This window comes from Notothenia rossii (assembly GCF_949606895.1).
Source record: "Notothenia rossii genome assembly, chromosome: 5".
Classification (NCBI taxonomy): domain Eukaryota; kingdom Metazoa; phylum Chordata; class Actinopteri; order Perciformes; family Nototheniidae; genus Notothenia; species Notothenia rossii.
The window spans coordinates 24,063,592-24,088,866 of NC_136903.1; the positions used below are offsets into that span (position 1 = coordinate 24,063,592).

At 43.4% G+C, this 25,275-nt stretch overlaps 2 protein-coding genes and 1 long non-coding RNA gene across 7 annotated transcripts in view; 2 read left to right on the top strand and 1 right to left on the bottom strand.

Annotated features, from left to right (window-relative positions):
• The window catches only part of LOC307040599 (general transcription factor II-I repeat domain-containing protein 2A-like), a 40,969-nt gene extending 18,910 nt beyond the window's left edge, over positions 1-22,059 (bottom strand). For 2 of the 5 annotated variants that reach the window (XM_079683602.1, XM_079683600.1), the window contains exons 1-8: positions 21,565-22,059; positions 21,161-21,316; positions 20,665-20,872; positions 20,450-20,576; positions 20,038-20,256; positions 19,504-19,620; positions 19,302-19,377; positions 19,163-19,209 (exon numbers count right to left, since the gene is read on the bottom strand). In XM_079683602.1, coding sequence (XP_079539728.1) covers positions 19,366-19,377; positions 19,504-19,620; positions 20,038-20,256; positions 20,450-20,576; positions 20,665-20,852 — 663 coding nt within the window. In that variant the 5' untranslated portion in view covers positions 20,853-20,872; positions 21,161-21,316; positions 21,565-22,059 and the 3' untranslated portion in view covers positions 19,163-19,209; positions 19,302-19,365. Of the gene's footprint in view, positions 1-19,162; positions 19,210-19,301; positions 19,378-19,503; positions 19,621-19,710; positions 19,802-19,957; positions 20,257-20,449; positions 20,577-20,664; positions 21,001-21,160; positions 21,317-21,564 lie in introns of those variants that run through there. The other 3 variants (XM_079683599.1, XM_079683598.1, XM_079683597.1) reach the window with 3 other exon arrangements.
• LOC307040600 (E3 SUMO-protein ligase ZBED1-like) lies at positions 15,199-19,201 on the top strand. The gene is made up of 2 exons (XM_079683603.1): positions 15,199-16,923; positions 17,491-19,201. Exons 1-2 carry the CDS (start codon positions 16,074-16,076, stop codon positions 18,441-18,443), a joined length of 1,803 nt encoding a protein of 600 aa, XP_079539729.1. The 5' UTR covers positions 15,199-16,073; the 3' UTR covers positions 18,444-19,201.
• A 1,057-nt stretch (positions 22,060-23,116) lies between the features above and the next one.
• LOC307041470 lies at positions 23,117-25,037 on the top strand. The gene is made up of 2 exons (XR_013808769.1): positions 23,117-23,715; positions 23,997-25,037. It is a non-coding gene; the product is annotated as an uncharacterized lncRNA (long non-coding RNA).
• Positions 25,038-25,275: the final 238 nt, after the last annotated feature.

A 25,275-nucleotide genomic window follows, 5' to 3' on the forward strand; every position in this document is an offset into this window, starting at 1 on the left:
ATTTTATGTGGGTGTTAAAGGATAAATCCAGATCAAATATAACACCAAGATTCCTTACAGTCTCACTGGAGGCCAAATTAATGCCATCCATAGTTAATATATCTTTAGATAATTATTTTCGTAGATTCTTCAGGCTAAGTACAATAACTTCAGTTTTGGTCGTGTTTAACATAAAAAAATGTAAGGTCATCCACGTTTTTAAGTCCTTGAGGCAGTCTTGAATTTTATTTAGATGATTAATTTCATCAGGCTTGATTGATAAATATAGTTGAGTATCATCCGCATAACAATGAAAGTTTACAGAATTATTCCTTATAATATTGCCTAACGGAAGCATATATAATGTGAACAAAATAGGTCCGAGCACTGAGCCCTGTGGCACTCCATGGCTAACTTTGGTTTGCGTGGAGGATTCATCGTTGACACGTACAAACTGAGAGCGTTCAGATAGATAGGACCTAAACCAGCCTAAAGCAGTTCCCTGTATGCCAACAGGCATAAGTGCTCTAGTCTTTGCAATAGGATATCATGGTCGATAGTATATAATGCAGCACTGAGATCGAGCAAAACAAGAATAGAGACAAGTCCCTTGTCTGAGGCTATTAGAATGTCATTTGTGACTTTAACCAGAGCTGTCTCTGTGCTATGATGTGTTCTAAAGCCAGACTGAAAATCTTCAAATAAATCATAGTTTTTTAAGTAATCACACAGCTGTTTTGCGACTGCTTTCTCAAGATTTTTTGAGAGGAACGGAAGATTAGAAATAGGTCTATAGTTGGCTAAAACCTCTGGATCGAGGTTGTGCTTTTTAAGAAGCGGTTTTATCACTGCTACTTTGAATGATTGTGGAACATAGCCTGGTAATAAAGACATATTCATAATATTTAATAAAGAAGTGCTAATTAATGGAAAAACGTCTTTTAACAGCTTAGTTGGAATCGGGTCTAAGATACACGTTGATGGTTTAGAAGACAGAATAATTGAATTTAATTGTTCAAGCTGTTGATAATACTATACTGGTCAAAGGCAAGAGGTCATTAATTTTGTTTCTAAGAGTAACCATTTTATCGTTAAAAAAGCACATCAAATCATTACTACTGAGTGCTATGGGAATAGAAGGCTCAAACGAGCTGTGACTCTCTGTCAGCCTGGCTACAGTGCTGAAAAGAAATATTGCATTATTCTTATTCTCATCTATTAATGAAGAGTAGTAGGCTGCTCTCGCTTTACGCAGTGCTTTCTTATATTCATTGAGAGTAATATGCCAAATTAAACGAGATTCTTCAAGTTTAGTGGAACGCCATATCCTTTCAAGTTGTCTCGACTTTTGCTTTATTTTGCGGGTTTCTGCATTATGCCATGGAGCTAATCTATGTTGTTTTATTTTCTACTTTTTCAAAGGAGCAACAGAGTCTAATTTTATTCGCAGCGCATCTGTAGCACTATCAACAACATGATCAATTTGAGGTGGTGTACATTTTGTATAAGTTTCCTCCCTTACATGCAGACATGCTATCGAGTTAAGTATTGGTGGAATCTCTTCCTTAAATTTGACTATAGCACTAACAGATAGGTTTCTGCTGCAGTAGAGTTAATTTTGTTGACCAAAACTATGACGAAATATGTTCGTCAACGACCTTTTTTTCCATGACGAAAACGAGACGATGACGAGACGGCACCGACGGCAGTAAACAATAACTGCAACGAAATCATCATGCAATATCGTTGACTAAAAGTGACGAGACGAAAATGTAGTTTACTAAATAAAAACTATGCCAAAATCTCTCTTTACTTTCGTTGACGAAAAATGAGGAGACGAAAAATAAACGTTATCTCTGATAGTCAGTTTTTCTCCCAGCAGTTCCATTTCCGGTGCTGCGGCAGGGCAGCAGCTGTGTGTCTCTGTGCTGCGCGCTGCGGTACATTTGAATTACACCGGGCAGCGGCCAGGCGCGCCGGATTCATTTTAGAATTGGGGGGGGGGCAAAAAAAGTGCGTGTGTATGGCCCAATCCCAAACTACGCCCTAGACACTCCCCCTCCGTGACGGAGTGAACTCCGTGGAGTGACACATGAGGCTCCCTCCTGTCAGATGGAGGGAGTAAATACAGCGGCAAGCTTTGGGACAAACTCCCCTCTCTCCGGCAGAAACAGGAAATGCCGTAACGGCTACAACGGTTTCAAATCAGCATCTCTTTGACAAAAAATGTAAATGAATAACTCAAATAAAACTCCAAACATCTTTAATTGTGTTTAAAAGTTTTAAGTTTTAAACCTGATGTTTATAAGCTTCTTAGTGTTTGCAACAGTCTGTAAATATACACAATTTTATAATAAAATGCACACATTCACCTTTTTCTAGACTAAACACAGGTATGATCCTAAGTAAAAAAAAAAATGAGGTTATCATGAGGTTGTTAACATCGCAATTTATCACTATCGTTTAGTGGTTTTGCAAAGAATTAACCACTCTGTTTTTGTACCATTCTGCGTTGAAGTACCTTCTCTTTGCCCAAATAATCTACTAGCGGTCTCCTTTTTTCTGATAGTTAGCTGTACAGCTTTAACCGCCTCAATGTCCCGACAGCAAACCTCCATGCAGTTGGAACCAGCCTGTTTCGGTTCAACAACGGCGGCGGTGGGGTCGGCGGCGGTTTTGACAGTTTCTGCGGCCGCAGACTAGAGCTGCTGCTTTTGGGTTCATCTGGCTTCGCTGTTTGAAGAAGGTCCAGCCTCCGGAGATGTGGTAGTCAGGGATGTGACCTTCCAGTTGTTAAATTTAAGTTTAGATTGACCGTATTTAGTTTTCTTCTGCGCTGGTTCTTCTGACATGTTTGCAAGTGTATATATTCTTTATATCTCTAGGTTAACGGCTGACACACACAGCAGAACAACGTAACAAATAAAGTAAACAACGTAACAAATAAACAAATCTAAGCTTTTTTATTGGTTGTAATTTACATGGATACATTTGAATGGTGTGACAATGTCCTATTTGATTGGGTTAAAATGTACATATTATTCCTGTTATGTCTGCCTGCTTTATTTTACCTAATGCAAAGTGACCTGCTCCATCGAAATCGTTCGCATTGACCCGAAGACACATTTTGATTCCTAGCTTTCTAATGAGATCAGGATTGTTTTTGTACTCCAAATATTAAGCAAAATATGTCACATTATATAATGACTGTTACAGAGTCATCGTTTTGAGAAAAAGGCCTTTAAAGTGTTTCTCTTCTCTGGAATCCATCGATCTGATTGATTATTAGCGGAGCAAATGATCAAAAATACTACGGAGGGAAGATATTTTCGTTTGGATTACTGTACTCACGGGAAACACCGGCTGTTGTTATGCCTGTTGTGACGTTAAATTACTCAGTTCTCCGCTTGTAATTATGCCATTACAAACTTCAAACCTGTATTTATCATCTGCATTTGCCGAAACAAGTTTAATATTCTGAAAGCCAAGACTTTGTTTATTTGAAATCAGATGAAAACGAACTGTAACGGACCCTGCCGTGTTATCTATGATTACTATGCCTTACATTCATAATTTCAGCGGGAGGGAGGGGGAGCGGCGCTGCGGAAGAGCAGAGTGGCCAGTGAGAGGCGAGCTGTGGTCTTCCCTTTACAAGCTTAAAAAATGCGTGTAGCTAATGAGATTGAATATATATAACAATACAAAATAACAAAATATACACAGCTAGATCAGATCGCGTTTTAGATGCGACTTTAGAGTAGAGGGGAATTATTGAAACGGGATTTGTACAGTGTTCCGCGCCGCGTGTATATACGTGTGTGTTTGTGTATTTTTGCGTTTGTGTGTATTGTGTTTGTTTCCCGGGGAAAAGACTCACGAGAAACACCGGCTGTTGTTATGCCTGCAGTGACGTTAAATTACTCCGTTCTCCGCTTGTAATTATTCCGTTACAAGCTTCAAAGTTGTAGGCCTATTTATCATCTGAATTTGCCGAAACAAGTTTAATGTACTGAAAGCCAAGACTTTGCTTATTTGAAATCAGATAAAAACAAACTGTAACGGACCCTGCCGTGTTATCTATGATTACTATACACCTTACATTCATAATTTCAGCGGGAGGGAGGGGGAGCGGCGCTGAGGAACAGCAGAGTGGCGAGTGAGAGCTGTCATCTTCCCTTTACAAGCTTCAAACATGCCTGAAGCTAGTGAGACTGAATATAACAATCAAAAATAACAAAATGTACACAGCTAGATCAGATCACGTTTTAGATGCGACTTTAGAGTAGAGGGGAATTATTGAAACGGGATTTGTACAGTTTTCCGCGGCATCTGCTGCTGCGAAAATGTGGGGCAGGGCTGAAAAGTGGGGGGGCCAATGGCCCCCTGGCCCCCCTGCTTCCGGCGCCCTTGGCAGCGGCACAATGTGAACTGTCAGGAAGACTCGGGACTAACTCATGGTCTAACTAACCTTATTTAACAGAAAATAAAATGGCAACAACAAGGCTTGGGAGCAGTGGTCGCACTCGCGCTAACCGAATACCCCCCCGTCAGCGCGAGTGAGTGATAAATTGTGCACTCGACGGGTAATAATGGATTATGACGGAAATGTTACAATCCTGTCCGTCAAAATGACTGACAACGAAAAAGTCTAAAGCCACCACTGCTTGGGAGAAAGAAACAATGTTATATTTGGGCCCATTTTCGCAACAATGAGGCGGAGAAAAAAAAGCGAATGCATTGTTTAATCAGGAGGGAAGCAATGTGGCCATAAAAACACCACAAACCTGACCAGATACTCTCTGCAAAGCTGCATTCTTAATCATTCAATCTGTGTTTTTCATCAAATAAGGACAAGATATAATCTTATTTATTTATATACTAAAATGACAAATTATTGGTGTTGGCTAGACTAGTTTGACTGAAATGTTCTATATAATCTGATGACTAAAAAAGACTCAACCGTTTTCATTGACAAAAAGTATAAAATAATTAGTTTTCTTTGATTAAAATATGACAAAAATTCTCAGACTTTTAGTCGACTAAATCTTGACTAAAATAGTTCTCATTCGTAACACTCCGTTCGATGTCTCACTATGGGATGCGCCTCATCGCGGAGCAAACAGAAGCATCAATCTCATTACGCCAATCCTGATTGGCTGGTGATCTTGACGTCAGCGTCAGGGAATCTCTCCCCTATAAGTAGCTTGCGCTACGCCGCATGCATCATTCAAACACCTCTTCTCGCTTCAGAGCACATCTCTATTGGTAGCCGGGCTAGCTCACAGAGTCCACAGACGGAACCAAGCTATCCAAGCTAACTTAGGTCGACGGGCGCTCGCCGGCTACTTCTATATATACTTCTGCAAGAAGACTGTTAATACTAACACACCAGTTAGTGTTGCAATCTACCTCGCCGCTTCTTTCTTCGGAATTAAAGGTAAGGTTTTTATTTTTCAAGCTGGTAACACACCTGTTACTAGCTTGCCTTTCCTCACTACCGACACCAAGGTAGCGGGGACGGTTTTTTCTTTTTCTCTCTCACACCAGAGGAGGGGAAGATAAAAAGGGTATTAACACACCAGTTAATATTCTTTGAGAATAAAATTCTACACCGTCGTTTTTTCTCCGGATTAACGACAGGTGGGGAAGGATTTTTTCTCAGCAACGTACCTGTTACGAGCGGGTCCTCTCCACGGCGAACGAGATGGACGCTTCTCTCCCTCACACCAGAGGAATCAGGGACTCGGAGGCTCGGCTCTGCGGCTGCGGGTTCAAGATATCAGGCACAGACTCACACCAGGTCTGCTCGTCCTGCCTCGGGCTGGAACACGCCCAGGAGGCTATCGACAACCCCGGCTCGTGCGGGCATTGTGCCCGCTTCACCATCAAGAGCCTCCGCCGACGGCTAGCACGCCAAGCTAGCTTGTCGGGACAGGAACCCCTCATGTCCGCTGTTTCGCCGGCCGGCAATCAAGACATGGGGGCGTCCGCCGCGGAGATTGAGCCCCGCGCTGTGTTAGGCTGGGGCTCAATAACAGCGGCAGCTGCTGAACCGGAGCCCCGCGCCGTATCAGGCTGGGGCCCGGTGGCGGCAACAGCCGCGAGAGCGGAGCCCCGCGCTGTGTCAAGCTGGGGCTCCCAACTGGACCTCACCATGGTCTCGCCCGCGGATGATGTCCTGGAGTTGGACTACATGGAGGACGAAGAGGATACCTCTGAGTTCCTCCTGTCCGACTCGGATGAGCAAGACGATGATGTCTTCGTGTCATCAGCTCAGGCTGCAAAGCCGGGAGCAATGGCTGCTCTCCCGGGCGATAGCGCACCAGCTTCGCCCTGTCTGAGCATGGACCTGCAGGCCGTGTGTCAACGTGCCGCGTCCAGGCTGAACATCCCATGGCCTGAAATGGCCAAGGAGACCACCAGGTCTCGCTACGAGGGGAAGACTTTGCCCCAAGCAGCGAGGACAAAGAGGCAGCTCCTTCCAGTCTTCCCGGAGATGCTGGACGAGGTGTCGGTCTCGTGGAGAGACCGCCCCTTCAGTAATAAGGCCCCAATCCAGGGGTGCCTCCTCCCTGGACTGTGACAATATGGAGAGGCTCGGCCTGCTCCGCATGCCGCCCATGGAACCGCTGGTGGCAGCCCACCTCCAACCGAGGCTGGCTCTGACACCAAGCAGGAACCCCACGCTACCGGTGAAGGCAGACTGGTTCCAGTCAGCGATGACGGAATGGGCCTATAAAGCCGCAGCGTTGTCCGCCAGGGCACTCAATGTCTCCTCACTGCTGACCGCCTACCAGGCGGAGCTCTGCGAGGACCTATCGAGCAAACCTGGGCCGGCCGTATGGGACGAGATCGCAGCGATCACGGACATTTGCCTCCGTGTGCAGCGCTGTGCAGTCCAGGCCACGGGCAAAGTCATGGGCATAATGGTGGTACAGGAGAGAGCCAGGTGGCTCAACCTGACCAACCTCCCAGACCGGGAAAAGGACGATGTTCTTGACATGCCTATCTGTCCCGAGGGTATTTTCGGCTCCGCTTTAGTCTCGATGCAACGGAGATGTGAGTCGAAAAAGAAGGAAGACGGGGCCCTCGACCTCTGTCTCCCCCGAAGGGTCCAGCCGCTACCTGCGACGGTCTCGCGACAGTCCTTCGCCCAAGTTGCCTCACGTCCTGCCCGGTTCAAGGTACCGAGGCAGCAGATGCCACAGCCCGCCCCGAGTCCCCGGCCCAGGCAGGAGACGAGGACGAGCTGGCCGAGGAAATCTCCAGGTTTCGCCAGCTGCTGTTCAGGCACAGCCGACTCAGATTTTTGGTCACCAGTAGAGGAAGAAGAAGCGGGCGGCCTGACAGCCTCCTTTCCGGATAATAGACGGGTCTGTGAAGGCACCACCGCCATGCGCATGCGCAGTGACGACTGGGGTTATAGAGCCGTTACCGTCACGCGCATGCGCAGTGCCGGCTGGGGTTGTGAAGGCACCACCGTCACGCGCATGCGCAGTCTCGGTGGGGATTGTCGAAATGGGGTACCATCGTGTTCAGACACTAGAGGGCCCCATAACACAACAAATAGAGACTCAGAGGGTAAGAGCCATGACATCTCCGCTGGCTCTAAGGAGCAAACAGTGGGAGATGCTCACAACGTCTGCTTGGGTTTTCAAGACAGTAACACGGGGCTACAGACTCCAATTCGCTGTCACCCCCCCTCGCTTCTCGGGCGTTCTGTATTCACAAGCCCGAGGAGAGTCAGCCCATATTCTGGAGAGAGAGATTCTCGCACTTCTAGAAAAGAAGGCTATATCTATAATACCCGCCGGGCAGAGTCAGAGCGGCTTTTATTCCAAGTATTTCCTCGTTCCCAAACGGGGAGGGAACGGAATTCGGCCAATACTAGATTTGAGGGCTCTGAACAAATATCTAAAAAGATACAAATTCAGAATGCTTACTCACACATCTCTGCTGCGTCTCGTGCGACAAAACGATGTCGACCTGAAAGATGCGTATTTCCACATCCCAGTATATTACCCACACAGGAAATATCTAAGGTTCGCATTTCAGGGGATCTGTTACGAATACAGAGTACTTCCCTTCGGTCTGTCTCTCAGTCCAAGAGTGTTTGTACGATGTACGGAAGCCGCGATAGCCCCGTTAAGACAACAGGGTATTCGCCTGGCAACCTACCTAGACGACTGGCTGCTTCTCGCACAGTCGGAACAGGAGGCTATTACGCAGACAAATGTCCTCGTAAAGCACCTGCTCAACCTGGGTTTCATAATAAACACAGAAAAGAGCATGTTGTATCACAGACTGTACTCTTCCTGGGTTTACACCTGAACTCGGTGCCCTTTACAGCCCGCCTGTCAGCGGAAAGAGTGAAAGCTTTCAGAGCTTGCCTCGCTCATTTCCAGCTGCGCAAACATGTTCTTTTCAGATCATGCCTGCGGTTACTGGGGCTCATGGCGTAAGCCATCCTGGTCGTACAACTGGGACGGTTACACATGAGGGAGTTTCAGCGCTGGGTAGCCGCTCTAAAACTAAACCCCGCGCGTCATGGCGCGCGGAGAGTGATGGTTACTGTGAAATGCGTAATGGCACTGTGCCATTGGCTGCATCCGACTTTTCTGGTACGGGGCGTGCCTATGGGTGCTGTCCTTTCACGGAAGGTGGTCACCACAGACGCATGTCTGACAGGCTGGGGAGGTATTTACGAAGGTCGTCCGGTGAAGGGTCTCTGGAGCAGAGACCTCCAGCGGTCGCACATAAATTACCTGGAGCTTTTAGCGGTGTTCCTCACCCTAAAACGCTTTCTGTCTTTTCTCAGAGGACACCATGTCCTCGTGAGGACGAACAATACGACCACAATATCGTATATAAACCAACAAGGGGGTTTGCGCTCTCTCCAGCTACACATGCTGGCACGCAAACTGATCTTGTGGAGCTGCGGCCGTCTCCTCTCTCTGAGAGCGACGCACGTACCGGGTGTGATGAACCTCGGGGCAGACCTGCTGTCCAGAGGTGCACCACTATATGCAGACTGGACTCTACATCCAATGGTTGTGAGCCAGCTGTGGGTGCGTTACGGCCGAGCCGCGGTAGATCTGTTCGCATCAAAAGAAAATGCTCACTGTCAGCTTTTCTTTTCAATGCGCGATCAAAACGCACCATTAGGCGTGGACGCGCTCGCGCACATTTGGCCTCCAGTCCTCCTGTACGCATTTCCACCCCTGGCGCTGATACCCCCAACTCTGGCCAGAGTGAGGGAACGGCAACACACAATGATCCTAATAGCTCCGCACTGGCCTGCAATGTACTGGCTGGCAGAGATATATCAGCTGGGGGGCGGGGGGGACGATCTTTCACCCACACCCGGAGCGCATGGCCCTATGGGCCTGGCCCGTGAGTGGTATAATCTGAATGCAGTGGGTCTGCCGCAGAAGGTGATAAACACTATTCAGAGTGCGAGAGCTTCCTCCACTAGGTCTCTTTATGACTGTAAGTGGACGGTGTTTGAGGACTGGTGCCTTCAAAAAGGGCACACCTCTTTTCAATGCTCTGTGGGAGTGATTTTATCATTTCTACAGGACCTAATTGATAAACACAGAGCTTTCTCCACGATCAAAGTCTACCTGGCTGCTATTGCTGCATGCCATGTGGGTTTTGAGGGTAAGACGGCCGGCCAGCATCCTCTGGTCTGCCGTTTTATGAAGGGAGCTCGCTCCTGTTTCCAGGTCACTGGTGCCCTTATGGGACTTGACAGTGGTTTTAGATGGGCTCACTCGAGCCCCATTTGAACCCCTGGAAGAAGCTGACATGAAGCACCTGTCACTCAATACAGTGCTGTTACTGGCCCTGGCATCCGCCAAGCGAGTCAGTGACATTCATGCGCTATCTGTACATCCTTCATGCACTCAGTTCGCCCGAGGGTTAACGAGAGTGTTGCTGAAGCCCAACCCTGCCTTTATACCTAAGGTGGTTGGTTCATGTACCCCCATTGACATTGAGGCATTTCCTCCGCCGCTGTGTCCCTCCGGGGAACAGCAGCCGAATTTGCTATGTCCAGTCCGTGCTCTACGCACTTATATGGACAGATCAAAAGAGTTTCGTCATAATGACCAACTCTTTGTGTCCTGGGCTAACCCTCAGAAGGGCAAGCCTGTTACTAAGCAACGGCTCTCACTGGAATGTGGAGGCAATTGCTTTGGTTTACACGAGTCAGGGTCTGCAGGCACCTTCGGGTTTGCGTGCTCATTCGACTCGTGGTCCGGCTACATCCTGGGCTTTGGTCAAGGGTGTTTCCATCCAAGACATTTGTGCAGCAGCGAGCTGGTCCTCGCCGCTCACTTTTGTCCGCTTTTACAGATTAGACGTCTCTGCTCCCAGTGTGGCCCATGCAGTGCTGGGCCCCCTGCTGAGTTAGAGCTCTAACTGTTAAATTCTGGTTGGGTTTGGTGATTTTCGAGATAAGCTCGTCTGGCAATACGGGAGCTACAATATCCCATAGTGAGACATCGAACGGAGTCTTACGAATGAGAACTATAGGTTACTTATGTAACCCCAGTTTTCAGAGTAACATGAAGTGAGATGTCTCACCAGACGGCCCTCCTTGCTATGGTGAAGCGAGAAGAGGTGCTTATTTTTGAATGATGCATGCGGCGTAGCGCAAGCTACTTATAGGGGGTAGATTCCCTGACGCTGACGTCAAGATCACCAGCCAATCAGGATTGGCGAAATGAGAAGTGTTTCGGTGTTTCTGTGTGTCGGTGTTTCAGTGTTTCTGTGTTTTTTCAGTGTTTCAGTGGTTTCAGTGTTTTCTGTGTTTCTGTGTTTCCATGTTTCTGTGTTTCTGTGGGGGTATAATACGCACGTTTCAATACACATGTATCATACATCTTCACTGTTACCCTCCCCTTGTTATAATGAAGACAACAGTGCATGTGAAGGACTGTAATACACATGTATCAGACACGCTCCCCTTGCTATAATGAAGACAACAGTTTTTAAAATGTAAAAAACACTTTTTTTTATTTAAAAAAAAAAATGTCCTATTTACATTTAAACATTTTCACACACAAAATCAATAGTTATACTGATTGTAACATCCCCAGGACCGTCTTCAGCTTAGAATTCCCCAGATTAATGGAAATATCATGATGGAGTTTTTTCACTTCAGTCAAAATATTCATGTGTATGCTGTTTTTGACACAAAGATGCATTACATCTACAAACAGAGCATACAATGAGAGCACATGATACACTTTTGATGTTTGTTTCATTTCTTCGGTAATGTTACAGAATGTTTCGGAAAAGGAAGATTCCAGGACCACTTTAAATGTTTCGTTTACAATCGTTTCCCAATGACCAGGAATAGTACTGCCAGAACGAACGATATCCAAAATGTCTTCTAGTTTACAAACTTCAGCCATTCTGTTTACACGGGGATCACTATTCACTCTGTTTTCAATCGTCCTCATCACCACACTTATTAAAAGGGTATTGACTACATTCTGATCAATATATACCGAGCGTTTTGCATAGTAGTTCCCTATTTTTATTTTAAAGAAAAAGTCAATGTATCGAAAAAGAAAAAATCCCTGGCTTCAACCAACCATAGGTTATTAGTCTTCTTCTTCTCCATCCAACTCGGCATGGATCTTTTCAAGTCTCTCCTTGAGGCGTCTACAATTTTTGAGATTGTGCAGAAAAGCCTCCGAAGCGCCTTGGATCCTCCAATCATCCGTGAAAATGTCTTTATCAATAAGAGTCTGGTCGATCTCAGTAATGAAGTCGCTGAGCCAGAGCCTTTTTATTAACACGTTGTAATTGTTTCTGAAGAATAAAAATCGGGCATGTCATTCAGACAATCGTGTTGCCTCTGGCCGGGGTGACTGACTCGGCATCCGTTGCATATTTCTTCTCTGTACCGATGTATCACCCCCTCCACAATATCAACCAACACTGATTTCACTGTGTCCATAAACAGAGAAGTCTTGGCCCAAGGAGCAAAATAAGCAGCAGTAGTACTGCAAGATTCGGGTGTCCAGAATGTTGGTGATGATGGTAGTCCAGGAGTTTGTTCCTGGCTGCAACTCGCGGGGGGAGACTTGGTTTTTCTCAGATCCATAGCTAGTTTTCAAACTGTCGTCTTAGTGGGGTCCTTAGTTTTAGATGCTTTGCTGAGTGGAGGGAGGGACTTATTGCGTTGAGTGGGGGGAGTCATCTGTAGAATTGAGAGTTTTTTTTCACCAGTATAATGTCCCTCGCTGTTTGAGTCTTTTTTTTTTAAAGTTATTTTTCAACTATCATTTTCAACCAAGCAGCAAGAGGTCAAATTTAAGAATAAGTAATAGTTTGTCACCATTTTACGAGAAATAGTCAGAGCGCAATGTCACATCTTAAAGACAGCTTGAACTGGATAAATGGTTAGTCTTCAAACATACCGTACGTTCTGCATGTTAGTATATCTGGCCAATTGGTTTAGACCCTACTGCCCTAGACGCATGCTCTCAATAGGGAAGTCACGCTTTGGGAAGAGGTGTTTCATTTCACAGATCCACCTTGATTCTTGTTGTGCTGGCTGAAGGAAGAGGGACAGGGGAAGAAAATTCAGAGGATGAAGAAGCAGAAAAATAACTTGTTTTGTAAAACGGGCAGCACGTCAGTTTCAAGGAAAAGATGACACCGTGTTTATGCATGACATGCAAAATATCTTGAAGCCCTACAACCACAAAAAAAAGATTGTGTTAAAAATATGGCAAAAAAAGTCGTAATATTGTATAATGTATTGTTTCTTCGAAACAGTGTTAAAATCACAAACTTGCCTTTTAGAGTCGCAGTCTTTTACAAAAATTCTGTTTTGGTAAGAGCTACCAAAAACATAGTAAACATCGCAATTATTCCCAAACAAACTAGGAATGGAGACATCGATAACATATTTTAATGTTTAATTTTCTTCAGGGCTACCGTAGTGCACATTGATGAACACTTTAAAACAAATATAATGCTTACAAGTGTAAATGAGCCGGATTTTAGCTCTGAGCTAATTTCCGTCTGTAGTCCCGTCACATACAGCACATAAGAACATGACATTTATACATACAGCAAAAATAAATACACGATATGCAGAAAGAGCATGAGCAGCATATTCAAGGATAGTACAGTGGTGGTATGACTGTGGCTTTCTGTCAAACACCTGGATAGCTCTCTTGAACAGCTGTTCTATGGGTTTCAGGTGTGTGGCACAAGCAAACGACCAGTTTGTAAAACAGTATTCAATGTGGGATAGAATCATACAGTGGAGGTATGACTTTCCAGCATTGACAGTTAAGAAAAAGGTCTAATTTGTTTAAAATGTTGCAAGTTGAATTTAATGGTATTGGTCACTTTCTGGATATGTTTCTTAAAAAGTCAAGTGCGAGTCCAATATGACACTCTCTGTTCAAGATACTTGCACTGGGAGACTAGTTCTATTTCTGCTCCATTTAAAAATACATTGGATCCTTCGATCCTTAAAACTAGAATACTGATGGCTGGCTTACGCTACAAACTTCATCACCTTTTAACAAGAGAGTAAGTATATAAAACGTTATTTTGTATATTTTACACATCAGCAGAAACAGAGAGAGATGGCAGGACACTGTGTTTTAGAGAGAGCCCCTCCCCCCTGCGTCAGCAAACGGCTTGCGCGGTAATACCATCGCCCAGATGGTCCGCTTTTAGTTTCCCAGACGGTGCTTGTCAGGACTCTTTTCACTTCTGGCGGCGGGGGGATATTTCCTTCTTCTTCCTCCACATTGGGGGGTAATGGTGAAAACTCTTCTTTGATCTCGCTTTTTGTTTGCGTTTCTTTGCTTTTTGTTGCAAATATCTTGTACACCGATGGTTTCACAGTATTTTCTTGATGCACTACTTCTTCCGATACAATGGTTGCGTGGAGATCTCTGGAAGACACCAGAGTTAACACAGCCCAATCTGTTGAGGTCAACGTCGCTTTAACACTGTGGGGTCCATACATTTCTCCATTCTTCAGATTGTAGAAATGCAGTTCATTCGCCATATAGTTGAATACGTATCCCCAAACATGTTCATTTTCCAGAAGCCATTTCTCTTCAAGATCTTCGACCGGAGGTGTTTGAACCCGGCACAGATACTGCATCCATTTCTAGATTGGCGCTCCGGACGGATGGCGGTAAGTTGTCACAGGCGTCTCGCTGATTAAACCCATATCGAGGCGTCTCTTGGCCATTTTTTCTTTTTGGAAAGATGACTTGATGATTGGAAATGACTGGCTTTTTATCTGCACGGGGTTCTTTTTTTTTTATCTCACTCCACCCCCTCGGTCTTCTGACATCACATAATTGGGGCGGGCCCTTCTGTCACTTTTATGCATACTAATGTGATGGAAGCGGCATTTTGTTTTAATAGACTTGGGGGCGGGCCCACCTGTCACTTTTTATGCATACTAATGTGATTGAAAATTTTTTATGATACACCATAAGGCGCAACAGTGGGGGCTTTTCACACCTGTGAATACACATCAACCCCCTCCTATCGACGGATCTCACACCTACTTAGGATATCACACCTACTTGAGATCTCACACCTCGATCAAAGGGGAGGCGGGACTTAGCTCATTTGCATAATGGGGGGAGGTGTGACCTGTCACTTTTTTATGCATACTAATGAGACGAAAGCGGGATGAATCTTACTACTTATATGTGCTGCGTGATTACTGTTCAACTATATCTCTATTTTTATTCTTTCATGTGTGGGTACTAAATGGCTACAAACATTGTGGAGAAATTAGCTTAAACATGTTTTATTACTCTATATGAAATGGAAGCAGCTTTTATGACAGGGACGAGAGAGCTGGGGGAGGGGACATTCTTCTTAAGATTTTCAGCATGTCAATTATCAGGGAAATCTACTTGTTTTAAATAGATGTGTGTGGTTAATTACTTTGTATTAATAATAACAGTATGTGTAAAGGAAGCTGGAAATATGCAATGTGAAACCTTTTATTTGAAGTAAAGATGTGAACAATAGCTCAAATGGCTGGAAAGGCTGTAGGACAAATGAGTGTGTTCTCTATATTGGGCCTGTGTGAAGTTTGACTATTTGAAAAGCATCTCTAATACTGCTTAAGAGCATAGGTAATGTGTTCCTCGTTATTATTGATATGAAAGTAATTTACATGTATTACGTATATTTAGCCAACTATAATAACTATATCTTAAAATATACTTTTAACTTGTGTGTGGTAACCTGAGGGGGGGAAGATGGACACAGGGACAAAGGGCCATAAAGGGGATGTGTGTGTGCTGGCTGCAAGATGTGAAATAAGATAAGGAAACTTGTTGTTTAGAGCTGGTTTGTAACAGACACCAAAAGGTGTCTGGTTTTCCTCAAACTGAAAGAGACTTTTTGTTTCCGGGTTTCTTCTGCTGTGTCGCACTGATTGGGTGCGACAGGCCATGTGTTGGTCTCTCCCAATAAGATGACCACTGGGGGAAAGCACGCACACACCTCCTCCTGTGTTTTTAGTATGAAAGCCTGTGTTTTCCTTTGGTTCGCTCTCTTTTTCTTCAGACTGACCAGAGAGTAAGACAGGAGAAAGAGCAGGAAGTACTTCCTTTGTATTTGTATTATTACTTTGTGTCATTAAAACAAGATTATTGTTTAACTTGCATTCTGGTGTTTCTTAATCCCTTCCTTTTTACGAATTTACCCAGCTTACCAAACGACACGCGGAGACGAGGTTGGTTTTAAACATCCTCCAAATCTCCAACAGTCCTCAAACTAGGGCTGGGCGATATATCGAATTTACACGATACATCGTGGATTGCACTACATGCGATGTCGTAAATGACCACATCGTGAACATCGAGTATTACGTTGTCAAATCAGTTTCCCGCCGCAGCGAAAGTGAGCTTTCCTTTCTCCCTCATAGACACAGTCACACACGCAGGCACACAAGCAGGCCCCGCCCAACTTGCAAACACAGGCACAGTGAGAGGCATTTGTTTTGAGGAGAGCGAAGGTTAGCTAGTTTAAATGGTTTAAACATTAGCACAACATGTTAATTCAAAAACGGAACGACTATGGAAGATAGAGGTGCCGAGGCTGACGAACTTGTTCAAAAAAAGAACAGCACTTGGTCCGTAATTTGGCGGTGGTTTGGTTACCATAAGGATGACGTTTCTCAAACAACGGTAATCTGTAAAATATGCAGCAAATCCGTTGCCGCCAAAGATAGTAGTACCTCAAATTTGTTCCAACATCTAAAAATCCATCATCCACTACAAAATGAAGAGTGTGTTAAACTCAGAATGTCAATATCTGGTTTCACACAAACGCCTAAGCAACCAGCCAGGATACAAATGACTCTGGCTTCTTCTTTTTCGAAATCAGTCCCGTATGACAAAAAAAGTTCAAAATGGATAGAAATCACGGCTGCAGTGACTCAATACATTGCCAAAGACATGGCCCCAGTCAGTGTGGTAGAAAAGACGGGTTTTCAAAAACTCGTGAAGACACTTGACCCAAAGTATAACTTGCCTGGTCGAAAATATTTTGCGGAGAAAGCTCTGCCAGCCTTGTACGTTGAAGTGAGAGAAAAAGTGACAAACCAGCTTACAAATGTGACCCACATCTCTACGACTACAGATTTGTGGTCCAGTAGAACCTGTGAGCCATATCTCAGCTTGACCGTTCATTACGTTGACAACTGGGAGTTGAAGAGTGCATGCCTCCAAACGTCCTTTTTTCCGGAGGATCACACAGGCGAGATAATAGCGCAAGGTTTAAAAGAGGCTCTCCTGTCATGGAATTTAGCAGAGGCTCGTCAGGTGTGTATCACCACAGATAACGGGAGTAACATCGCCAAAGCTGTGAGCCTCAATAAGTGGAAAAGACTTCAATGTTTTGGCCACCGGCTGCACCTCGCAATTGGTGAGTAGGCTATCTGTCTGCCTCTTTTATTTTTTTAATATCAGCGATGTTACAACAGCCTGCTAGTAAACACAAAGAACACTTCATAACGTTTTGTGCAATTCATATACATGATGCAACCACACACTATTTGGCCTAAATTGATTAAAAATCGGACTGAGATTTAGGACTGATTAGTAAAAACATTACTCTGCAAAGGTTTTTTCTTTCTGTATTAGTGTCAGTAGATAAACCTACTCAGTCAAGGTAATTATTTGTGATATTTTGTAATCGGACTGAGATTTAGGACTGATTAGTAAAAACATTACTCTGCAAAGGTTTTTTCTTTCTGTATTAGTGTCAGTAGATAAACCTACTCATTCAAGGTAATTATTTGTGATATTTTGTAACCATTTGTTAATAATTTTGTTATGCTTTCTCAGTTAACTTTTTTGTTATTACATGCATGTACCTATGACTTTTGCACTGTGCTGTATTTAAAAAATACTTGCCAAAAATATTATGGGTGCCAACTCCACGCTGATTGACTGAATTGTTGGATTTCTGTTTCTTTGTCTATATTGTCAGAGAGAAGCATGAAAGACTCCCGCATCGATCGTGCTGTTGGTGTTTGTAAGAAGGTAGTGAGCAGTTTCTCATTCAGCTGGAAAAAGAGGAGAGATCTTGGAACAGCACAGCAAGAGCAAAACTTACCTGCACACCAGCTGATCAGTGAGTCTCCTACCAGATGGGGCTCCCGAGCCAAAATGATTGAGCGAGTGCTGGAGCAGGAGCGAGCTATCTCACAAGTCTTGGCCGCAGACAAAAAAACAAGGCATCTGGTTCTGACCTGGCAAGACCTGGAAGTCCTTGAGTCAGTGCTCAAGGCCCTAAAACCCCTCCTGGAATTCACCGACGCATTATCAGGGGAAGACTATGTTACAGCGTCTTGTGTAAAGCCTGTGCTTCATCTCTTCCACTCCAGCATCTTGGCAATTCAGGATGATGACACTGCACTTACTCAGTCCATCAAAGTCTCCATCCTGGATTATCTGAGGGAGAAATTTGATGACCCTGCCACCAACGACCTGCTGGACATGGCTGGCTTAGTGGATCCCAGGTTCAAAACAAGATACATAGCGGAAGACAAGCTAGAGGAAACCAAGTGCAGGGCCATATCAGAGATGGAGGCAATGCTGTCTGAGTCTGACCAGGGTACAGCTGAGTCATCTGCTTCACAACATCAAGCACCAGCAGTATCAGAGCCACCAAAAAAGAAAACCCTTGGAAGCTTCTTCAAAAGGGCAACAACATCCTCTGCCACATCATCACATAGAGAGCGGATTGAAACAGAGTTGTCTGCCTACTTGCAATCTGCCGATGCTGACAGTGAATCAGATCCCCTGCAGTGGTGGAAGACCCATGAGGAAATGTTCCCAAACTTGAAAAAAGTGGCAAAAAAGTATCTGTGTATGCCCGCCACCAGTTCTCCATCGGAACGATTATTCAGTACATGTGGGAATATAGTTACATGCCATTGAGCATCTCTCAAACCCGACACAGTTGATAGACTTGTGTTTTTGGCACAAAACCTGTAGATAAGCAGTTAGTACTGACTTCAGACATGGCACAATCTTGCACAAAATGCAGCTATTTTTTTGTATATAGTTTTTGACCAAACCAGTTTGACATCATGCACTGGTTTGTTGATTTAAAAGAAAAGATGCACTTTGATTTAAAATGTCTAAAAAGTCCTTTTATTTATGTTACATAAAAATGTCCAGTGACAGTGACTTTACTTTATTATTTTATTATTGCACTTTCAATATGTTTTGATATGGATAAGGGTTTCTGCGCTTTTTCATTGAGCTGTTTTTGCCCATAGAAATAGGCAACAGTATGTATGTAGGGTAGGCCTACATTTATTTTAATATGTATTAAATAAATACTGTTCAACTCAACTTTATGATCTACCGCACATTTGTCTCATTATTTTACATTCCCTTTTTTCGAAGTATTTTTTTTTTGTGTGTTGGTTAAAATTGTTTTAATAGAAACCACTAATGAAGGCAGAATAAATAACAATGGTTTAATGCAGACATATGTTGCAGGGACTGCTAGAATCATAATGTAAACTGTAAACAATCATCAAGGGGTTAAATAAAAAGGACATTTCAGAATATCGCGATATATATCGTATATCGCGATATAGTCGGTAAATATTGCGATATCATTTAGAGACCATATCGCCCAGCCCTACCTCACACTCCCTCTCCTTTGCAGCAGCATCCAAATCTTTCCCTAGACCTGTTTCACAACAGAAACAAAATGTTAAAAAAGAAAATGTAATTATAAACAAATTTCAGCCTAATCAAACCTACCAACATCAAGATACATACTTTTACCAATATGCCAGATATCAAAGAAATGAGTCGTTCCTCCTGGACACAACTCCTCCCGCACTCACTTGGCAACCTAAAGAGTGAAACACAACACCTTAATTACTTACTAACTAGTAAGAAAATGCATTTCTTGCTGTTAATATGGTGCGCCAAGAATCTTTGTGTGTACATATGTCTGTTCGTTCTTGTGTGTCTTTACCTGGCGACTTCGGTTCGTAATAAGGGCTGAAACTTGCATGTGTTGCTCCTTAAGGAAGTCAATGCTGCGTTTCAGACCCTCTAGTTCACACCAGGTGCTGCTTGGGACCTCTGAGCTCTGTAAAACAACATTATGCAGTCATATCACTAACCGTGTTACATCAGACGAAGGCACATCTGATTTGTGTGACTGATAACGTTAACTTACCTAGACAAGTTGAAGATCCAAAACCTTGTTTATTCTGTCCTCGATCAAGGAGTAGGTGCCATATTTGGCACAATGGCCAGGAGAGTCTGACCTATGAGTGTCAAAAACAGTTTAATTCAGACGTTAAAGCCCAAAAAACAATGCAATGCAGTTATTGTAAGTTGCTTTGGATAAAGCTAAATGAATGTAATTTAAATATTGTTTTGACCTCTTTTTGATATCAATAATACAAGCTGAAGTGTTCTACCTGCAGTCACCAGAGAGGATTAGCCCACCCCCCATCTCCTTCAGTTCTCGGATGATCCCAGCCTGCTCAGTTTGCCAGGCCTGCACGATAGTAGGGATTGTGTACAGGCGTTGATGGCGGAAGAAGGTGCCGACACTGATGCACTGAAGCCCTAACAGTTTCAACATCCGTATTGTCTGGGTAGCCATGCAACCTGAAAAGTGGATGGCCCCACTCAGTAACAGGTTGCAGGCTGGCATGTTTCTGTACAGCATTGGCTGGTTCTCCCAAAAACGCTCATACCCACATGCTGCACATACCTAAGAGATGTGAAAAGCAGAACATTGCCAGTACAAGTCTTAGTCAGTCAAAAATCAATTATACCATAAAACTAATGAAGTATAGACACAGTGAATTGATAAAACATAAAAATAAAATAAAACAAACATTTACATACAGGTTATGATACAACCTTTATTTTTACATCAGTGGAATTCACACATATCCTCTTACTTGTTTTATCTTTATATACGTTCCCTCTTGCTGCTCCACATTACCCTGGGTTTCCCCACAACAGGAAGGGCAAATGGTGAACAAGGACATCAGCTGGGTTTGGCACACAATGAACTTGTCAGCAGCACTGAAAAAAACAAACAAACACTTGTTATTTCTGACTGACACAATTTGGTAATACAGTACACATCATCTAAAATTAAAAGAAGCCTTACTTGAGATCAACATTAGTTCGCTGCAGTGGCTCTTTTGATGGTTCCACGTCAGACGACTCGCTCATCATTTCCTCCTCTGGGCTCCATGGAATATCCCCAGGGTGGTCCATGGTTACAGAAGATGACTCATCATTGCTGTGTGCAGGACTGGGCAGTGGAGATTCTGTCTGACACCCCACACTGACCATCCTGGGCTGTACCTGGACAGCTAGGATAAAAAGATATATATTATATAATTGTGCCTGCCATAAACAACAGCCCTGCCATACAATCTACCTTTACAAAGCTTATGTTCAGGTTTTGTTGACATTCGGGCTGAGATGTTTTAATTCATTTATATGTTAATTATTGAGGTCATAGCAAGTCTTGGAGTTGTAACAGCCTGCATCATACTCAGATGTTTTTCTAATATGTTTTTAACATGTAAAAAAAACTATGCAGAGTCTTTACCGCGTTTTGACGTAAAATGGGCGCGCTACTTCTGTTTTACATTTACCTGATGAACGATGGAAAGGTCTGCGTTACACTGTGAGCCGAAGTGAAGCACAGATGTTGGCTGAGGAACCAGTGGACAGACGACCTTTTGCTCTGGGTTTATAAGCCCAGCATCACTGGCTGTAGGTGAATCTGCAGTACTGTTGTCTCCCAAAGTCTTGAAAACACACACATGAAACACATGATTACACATGAAAATAAATAGCAACTGCGCCATTAGATATGCAAATAAAGTCCCCACGCCAATTCTAGCTAACATTATCCATTATGACTTAGCAAGTGGGTTTAACAAGCTAGCAACATTAACCTACAACAATAAATACTAAACACACGTTGCTTGTCATTATTGAAATCATTATACTGACTAATTTGGAAGTTAGCAAACGTTAGAAAAACAATACTTACGGTGCACAGTTCACGTTTTCGTTTTGCTGAATCTCAGACCGACGCTCCCGCGCTCTCACTCCAGCCTGCTGCTGCTGCTGCCGGAGCTGTGTGTATTGACGGAACTGCCCTAGCTATCAGCCTCACACGGTCCTGGCTTCGATATCCCATACTGCACACCATCACATCACTTGACTCATAATCCTCAGGGTCGAAAATGAGCGCCACAAACGACCGCGTTTTTCGTCACAGACGCAGCATTGAAGTCCCGTCTCTTTGTCTGCACAAAACGAACCCAGGACCGAAAGCTAGCTAGCTTTCTTTTCCTGTTAGGGAAATAGTGGACTCGATGTCCTGACAGGCTGGTATTTGTGCAACCTGCACAAACACAATACTGCACCATGATTACAAATGGTGAAATACAATGTAAAACTACCGAAAAATACCAGCCCCTTAAAACACAACCGCTCTACTCAACGCAACTCTACTATACCCGCGGTCAGAGAGCGGAGATGTGTCCCCTGTGTGATGTAATATGACGCGTTTTAACGTATGACCTTAAAAAAAACCGTTTTTAAGAGCAGAGCTCAAAATTGCTCCTTTCCCTCTGAATTCCTGCCCTTATGTCTCGTAAAACATATCAAATCCTGCATTCACATTTAATTGTAATTTTCAAGCAAGTTTAAGCATAAATGTAGAAAAAATAAAAACCTGCAAGATGCTCTTTAAGCCCTCTGCTCTGGCTCCCTTAAGTTTAGACAAAAATAAGAATGAAATTAAATAAAAGTATTTGTAGGAGTATTTATATTTTGTTGCACGGTTGAAAATGTTTCGTATCTTGTATTTTGAGGTGATACTGTGACACATAAATAAAAAACGAAACGGTTTTAATTAGGTCAACTAAAATATGCATCACATCCTGCTACGGCACCTGCTGACAATCGGTAGGGTTGGCAGGTATGTGTTATTGCCCCTGCTGACAATTGTGTGTATAATATGTAGCCTACAGTCAATGGAATTTAACATTTTGCTCTACAATGTATGTTATTTTAATGTTGACACATAATACTATAATTATATATTTTACAGGAGCATTGTTGACATTTCTAGGTCGAACTAAGCATGCAGAACCACAAGTCAAGAGGACAGAGGAGCCAGCTTGAGGCAGAAGAAATAAGGAGAGAGGGCCCATGCAGAGAGGCAGACGTCAGTTGTGAGGAATCAGACCCACAAGACACTAGGACAGAGGAAACAGATAGCAGTGGTGAGGAACACACTTTCATTTCATTTCACTGTAATTTACTTTTCACATGTCATTTTATTCAGCTTAGTTATTTATTCAGTTATTTTATTAATGGTACGCCTACTGCTAATTGCACTATGCGTATTGTTGTATATTGTATACCCAGTGTTCGAATTACCCATTTGCTTTCGGGGGAGTCCTATTTATTTATTTTTTGGCAATCATATAGGCAGACCTGAAAGATGTATATGTTTCCTGCATTAGATCAATATTGATTGTAAAGTAACTTACATGTATTACTTTTATTAGCCAACTATAAACAACTATATCTTAAACATATCTTAAAAATGCCAAAAGTATGTGAAACTGTGTGTGTATTAAACTGGTGGGGGAGGGGGCCGGAGAGAAGGAAGTCTATGCAAAATGTGTGTGTGTGTGCAGGCTGCAAGATGCAAGATAACAAACTTGTTATTTGGAGCAGTTCGTACCAGACACCAAATGTGTCTGCTTTGCCTCAAACTTAAGAGACTCTTGTTTCCGGGTCGTCTCGGCTGGCTCGTGCTGATTCGCTGCGACAGGCCATCGTTTTTGTATCTCCCAATAGATGACCCCTCTGGGAGGAGCATCCGACACAACTCCTCCCGTTGTAATTACATGTATCCCTGTTGTGTCCTTTGTCCGGTCTCTTTGTTCTCGTGCTGCCAAGATATTAATATCTACCAGCAATAGGACCAGAGCAGGGGTACTCCTTTAAATTGTATTGTTGTTTTTTTACCATTAAAACAGATTATTGTTTATCCTTTATCCTGGTGCTTCGAATTCCTTCTTTCATAATTTAACCAGCTCATCAAGGGACGCGCGGAGCCGAGTTGGGCTTCAGACCACCGTCCTCAGCGCTCCAACAATTGCCAATAGGCCTACCTTGTTTGGTAGGACATATTTTTTCTCATCTCCGAAATCTCGATCGCTTTTTCTTGTGCCTGGCCCTTAGTGCTTATAAATCTTTTTCCGCAGGTTATTCTGTTGGTCACAGCTGACTTTTCCCTGAATCCATTCTTGTGAAAGGTGCACAAAGGTGGATTTTTTTGCGAGCGGCAGGAAGATCAATATAGTTTTTGCCTCTTTGCAAATCTCACATCCACACTTTTTTTTTTTTTTTAAAAGCCATGGTTAACTTTCATTCCACTCACTCCATATTTTCTGTGTCCAGTTAAAAGGCAGGTCATGGGCATCATCAGGAAAGGTTCGCTAGCGCAGGTGGCGCCGGCGGCTGTGGCCGTTGTTGAAGCCTCTTCATGCTCCGCATCGGCAGGCCTCTCCCTCGGTGTGGAGCTGTCAAACTCGACCCTATAAAAATGAAAGTGGCCAAGAACTACTTGCATCACATCGCTTACATTTTTTCACATAGCCCTCATCAGTTGAATTAAGCTATACTTTTGTACATGTGCGAAATTGCAATAAAGCTAATCAAAGATCTTAACTTCACATCAAGGTCCAAGAAAACGAAAATGTCTCATCTTTATGGCCTTCATAGTAAGTACATCACTGAAAATTCACATAAATGTCCTTAATCACCACCTTACAAGCATCTCACTCTTTTGTACAGTTAGTGAGCTGAATGGCGCTGCATGGAGTCCACCATAGAGGTGTATGTGTGACAGACAAGAATAGTCAATTCTGAGAGATAGATGTATCCTGCTGTATGGGTTGATTGTGCGTTAATCTGTTGCTAATGCCTTGGGGTTCCAGTGGGAGGGATCACTGCGCTCTTCCTCGCTCGATTATTTCAGACAGTGAAGGCGGGAGCTGCGTAATTGTATTTCTTCACTTTTCTCATTCATTATTTCCCTTTTTAAGGTAATTACAGTAAACAAAGCACTATAAATGTATCAACCCATGTTATATATAATCTGTATTCGACACCGTGGTTCGTTGTGAGAGGAAAGTGTGTATTTTTTAATTTGTTGTATTGTTTGAAGGTTCTTGCTAATTCTGGCTAACTTTGTGGGCATTGAAGCTAGCTGCTGTATACTTCGTGGTGCCGCTGAATCTGACCGTTTGTCATGTTGTTAGCAGCTAAGCTAGGCACTGTTAAGATCACATTCCCATACAGATGTTGTGTTATCACTGTTAAAGAGCTAAGGATAAAGGAGAATTTAGTGATTATTATTAGTCCTGAAACTTAAGTGTATTCATTATAAATGTACAAGCTTCATTATAAAGATGGCTCGATTCAGACGAGTGAAGGCGGGAGCTGTGTAGTTGTATTTCTTCACTTTTCTCATTCATTATTTCCCTTTTTAAGGGTACAACATATGCTGGAGTGTACCCACTTAGGTTCACTCTAATAGAGTCATTTAAATGTTCATCACTCAGTCTTGTTCTGTATTTAGATTTCATTCATGTCAGAAAAAGCTGCTTCACAAAGGTATGTAGAACAGAACCAAGTAAAGCAGACATTTTCAGTGCTGCTTGGTGAATGTTCTTAT

What these genes read in the sequence shown, in the direction of transcription:
- LOC307040600 (XM_079683603.1), top strand. Translation starts at nt 16,074, where the DNA reads ATGGAAGATAGAGGTGCCGAGGCTGACGAACTTGTTCAAAAAAAGAAC. An exon ending in CCGGCTGCACCTCGCAATTG is followed by an intron (nt 16,924 to 17,490) that starts GTGAGTAGGCTA and finishes CTATATTGTCAG; the next exon opens with AGAGAAGCATGAAAGACTCC.